The sequence below is a fragment of the Alligator mississippiensis genome, chromosome 15 (assembly GCF_030867095.1).
Source record: "Alligator mississippiensis isolate rAllMis1 chromosome 15, rAllMis1, whole genome shotgun sequence".
NCBI lineage: Eukaryota > Metazoa > Chordata > Crocodylia > Alligatoridae > Alligator > Alligator mississippiensis.
Genome location: NC_081838.1, coordinates 18800847 through 18804641, shown reverse-complemented (window position 1 = coordinate 18804641; position 3795 = coordinate 18800847). Strand labels below are relative to the sequence as shown.

At 54.7% G+C, this 3795-nt stretch overlaps 1 gene segment (V, D, J or C); it reads right to left on the bottom strand.

The window, feature by feature from the left end:
• Positions 1-839: 839 nt before the first annotated feature.
• Positions 840-3526, bottom strand: LOC132245880 (Ig heavy chain V region 93G7-like). The segment is given in 3 exon segments: positions 840-1162; positions 2154-2489; positions 3381-3526. Coding segments are annotated over 3 exon segments (702 nt in total).
• Between the last annotated feature and the right edge of the window lie 269 nt (positions 3527-3795).

The window sequence follows — 3795 nt, the reverse complement described above, 5'->3', positions numbered from 1 at the left end:
GATAAAGGATTGTGCTGATACATAAGGAAAGGTCAATAGAAAGGAAGCAGAAGGGGAATCTGGGGCCCAAAGAGGGGCCAGGACTTGGCCGTGATATTTCAGCTGCCCAGACTCGAGCCAGAAAGAGGACTCAGGAGTCCTGTCCTGACTGCCAAGGTTGATGTGTCCCATTAGATCACATGGCCCCATCCATTCACCTGCTTCCTGGGACTTTTTTCAGAGTCAGAAATGCCCTGGCCAGGATTTTCCCCTAAAATACTCCACACAAGGCACTATGTCCCACCCATGGACATGCAGCCACCTCTGGGGTGGGACACAGCAGTTCTGCGCCATAAACCCAGCACAACGTTGACAGCAGTGGGGAAGAGGGGAATCAGTGATTACTATGGTGACTCCGTCAAGTTGCTGGAGAGCTGACCTGGAGGGACCAGGCCAGGATGAGCCCAGACCCCAGTTCTGAGCATCGTTGTGACACAGCTGGAGAAGTAGTTACCTCCGGGCTCTGCCTTGGGTGCACATCATTCTTCGTTGCTGCCACTCTCCCTGCTGGAGGAAGCAGAGCAGGGGCTGTTAGCAAGGCAGAGACGGGGCAGGGGTTTGACCCTACAGCATGCTGTGGGCCTTACCTGTACGGGGGCACTTGGTGGAGAGCAGGATGAGGCCCTGGATCAGCAGGAGGAGGCAGATGCAGGGCAGCCCCACCCAGCGCGCGATCCAGCAGGGCCCTGTGGGGAGAGGAGATGCTGAGAGCAGGGCACAGAGCCTGCGGCTGGGAGTGGATGAGGGTCCTGTTCCCAGAGGCTGCGGTAAGGGGCAGGGGTGATGCCCAGGGACAGGTGTCACGTACCCTCCGACATGGTGCCCAGGCCCTTGGGCATGGCAGCGCTGATGTTTCTTCTTGTTCCCTCCTGTCTGGCGGTGCAGGTGCAGCACGTCCCTGTGTCCCACTTCTCTTTGGGGACTGTTGTCATGCTCCATGCACCTTCCCCATCCTGGGCTCCTGCATCTGCCTGTCCTGGAGACCCCTCCCCGAGGTCCCAGAGAGGTGCCCCCCAACCCTGAGCCTGCGGGGAGAGCAGGCAGAGCAGGGGGACGGGGTCTGGGAGCTCAGCTTCCTCCTTGGGGGAAGGTGCCAAGATGGCAAGGCTGGGTTGGGCGGCATCTGCACGAGAGTGGGAGCATCAGGGCCAGAGGCCATGGGGGAACACGGGTTGTTCACCACAGGACAGCTTGTGCCAACCCCACCCTGGCAGGAAAGCTGAGATGCCCGGGGCTTTGTCTATTCCAGTTTCAATACCAAACCGCTGACGGGGCATGGACCGAGGCATTTTTACCAGGGGTTTCTTGTCAGTGCTGGCAGGGGCTGCCTAGGGCACAGCTCACAGAGGGAGACCTGGGCTGGTGGGAAGAATGTAAACTGGGGAGACAGAAAAGCTGTCTTGCTGAGTGTCCCTGGAGCGGTGTTGGCTGCAATGCTCTGTGCCTCAGTTTCCCCAATGGCCGTGAGACCTGGGAAGAAGCAGTGCAGCACCAGAGACATCAGTTGACACCTCCCAGGTGGATTCCTTCCCATCTACCTGAGTGCCAGCCCACACGGTTCTTGCCTTCCTCCGTCCCTTCTCTCTGTGTCTCTGCATGAGGCATGGGGGGAAATCCACTGCCATGAACGCGGAGGTGCTCTCTGCCTACCACGCCGTGGGTAGACGGGGAAACTGCCTAGAGCAGCCTGAACCATGACATGAACCTTCACACTGGACCTTTGAGCTCCACGGGCTGGAGGGGGAGTCTGCAGGACTTGAGCTTGGGGGGAGATTTCTCTCTGGTGTCCAGCACCCAGCTCCCTGTCCTTGGCTCTCGGCTGCTGAGGCTGTGCCGCTTGGAAATTGTGGCCATGTCTTTGGGCTCCCACGTGAGCGCTGCTGGGAGCTGAGACGGTTGAAATCCTGGGTCCATTGAGTGAGACCTAGAGCCCAGGTCTCCTGCTTCCACCCCCTGCCCGGGGCACTGCCTGGCCCCTGCCAGCCCTGAGCTCACTCCCAGCTTGGAGCTGACCCTGGGGGTGGAGTGGGGGGGGCAGAGTTGTGGGACTGGGGGGCAGAAGTTTTTTACCTCCTTTCTCTGGACTGACAATTTCTGAACTGCTGGAAACTCACCAGAGATGATCAACCTGGTCCCATTCCCAAAGCCAGCATATGTAAAGGCATCAACGGCACAGTAATAGACCCCAGAATCCTCCTCCTGCAGATCCCTGATGACTAGAGAGACTGTTTTCCCTGCACCGCTCACTTTACTTGAGTATCTTCCTTTTGCAGGTACAGATTTACCAGTCCAGGCAACCCACTGCAGACTGCCGTCCTGACCCTCTTTGTACCAGGATACGTGATAGTCTTCATACAAAACAGTGCAGTCCATCTGCACAGTCTGTCCTGAGGTCGTCCAGATCTCTGCTGGGTTTTGCTGCAGCCACAGCTGCTCCTGGGAAGCAGCCACTGCAGAGGAAAGTGCGGTGTATGCATGGGGTGATCAGTGCAGTCAGCTCCCCCTCTGCAACATCCCAGTTTACTTTCAGCTTTCACTAAAGTGACACAGTTGAGTAAACCATGAAATTACCTGTGATAGTTATGAATTGGCAGTATTTGGGGTTATTGGGGAAAGCAAACAAGAAAATCACTCACTTGCCTCATATGAAGAGAATAAAAGGGAACATCATATTGGATGATACATCAAGAACAATTAAACTGCAGGAATATGAAGTAGTAAATGAAGAAGGGGGAATTCTGTTGAATTCTGACCCTTCTCCATGTATAGAGCACCAATGGTCCCTGGCCCTGAGTTGTCAGACAGGGGCCAAATTGTTTTTTTCTACGTTCGCCCATGATTCACCATTTTCCACCAATGCAGAAATCTGCTTCTCTCTTATTTCTTCCAAGAATAAACACAACCACAAATCTCTCCCACACGTATCATGCAGCTTGATGCCTGCCCCAGAAGCAGCCCTCACACTAGCCCCCAAAACCCATTTTTGCTCCTTTCAGTCCTCTCTTCCCATACGATTCCTGTGTCCCAGAGAGAAACGACAAACTGTAACTCCAACAGGCTGGGCTGAAAATTGTCCCTGTTCCAGTGTCCAGTGCAATATCATCACCCCCAGCTTGGACTGAGCATGGATGAGGGTCATTTGCTGCACTGCTGTGCTGTTTCCCAAGGGGTTTTTAACACAAACATCATTGCATTACATCCCTCAGAGATTAAAACCTGTAACTCTCCCATCTCTGTCTCTCTGTAGCCCCGTCGGGTGTTTCCATCCAGGCAGAACATCCTTGTGCACAAGGGAATTGTTATTATGTGGGGAGAAAAGACCGTGGAGCTGAAAGACTTACCCTGCAGGGCGAGAAGCAGGATCCCAGCCCAGGGGCAGGACATGGTGTGGTCTCTTCAGCGCCGGGAGGATGCTGTGAGGCTGCTCGATGGGTCTCTTTTTCTGAAAGCCTGGGTCACGTGGGAAGAAGACATGCTTCTTTTCTCATCATGGAGGTGGGCACGTTGACAAGAGGAGGGGACACTGACCTCCAACAAGCTGAGATATTTGATCCTTACCACTCCCTGCTCAATAACATCTGACCGGATGGGAGTTTCTTGCAAGAAGAAATCTTTCAGGTCCCCCCTGTAGCCAACCAGCCACCCACTGAATCCTATCCCAGTGTCCTCTCACCTTGCTGAGATGCTTCCAATGCAAGGTAGCAAGGCCAGGACCTCTCTGACCTGCTGTCAGTATGCTTATACAGCTCTACGGAT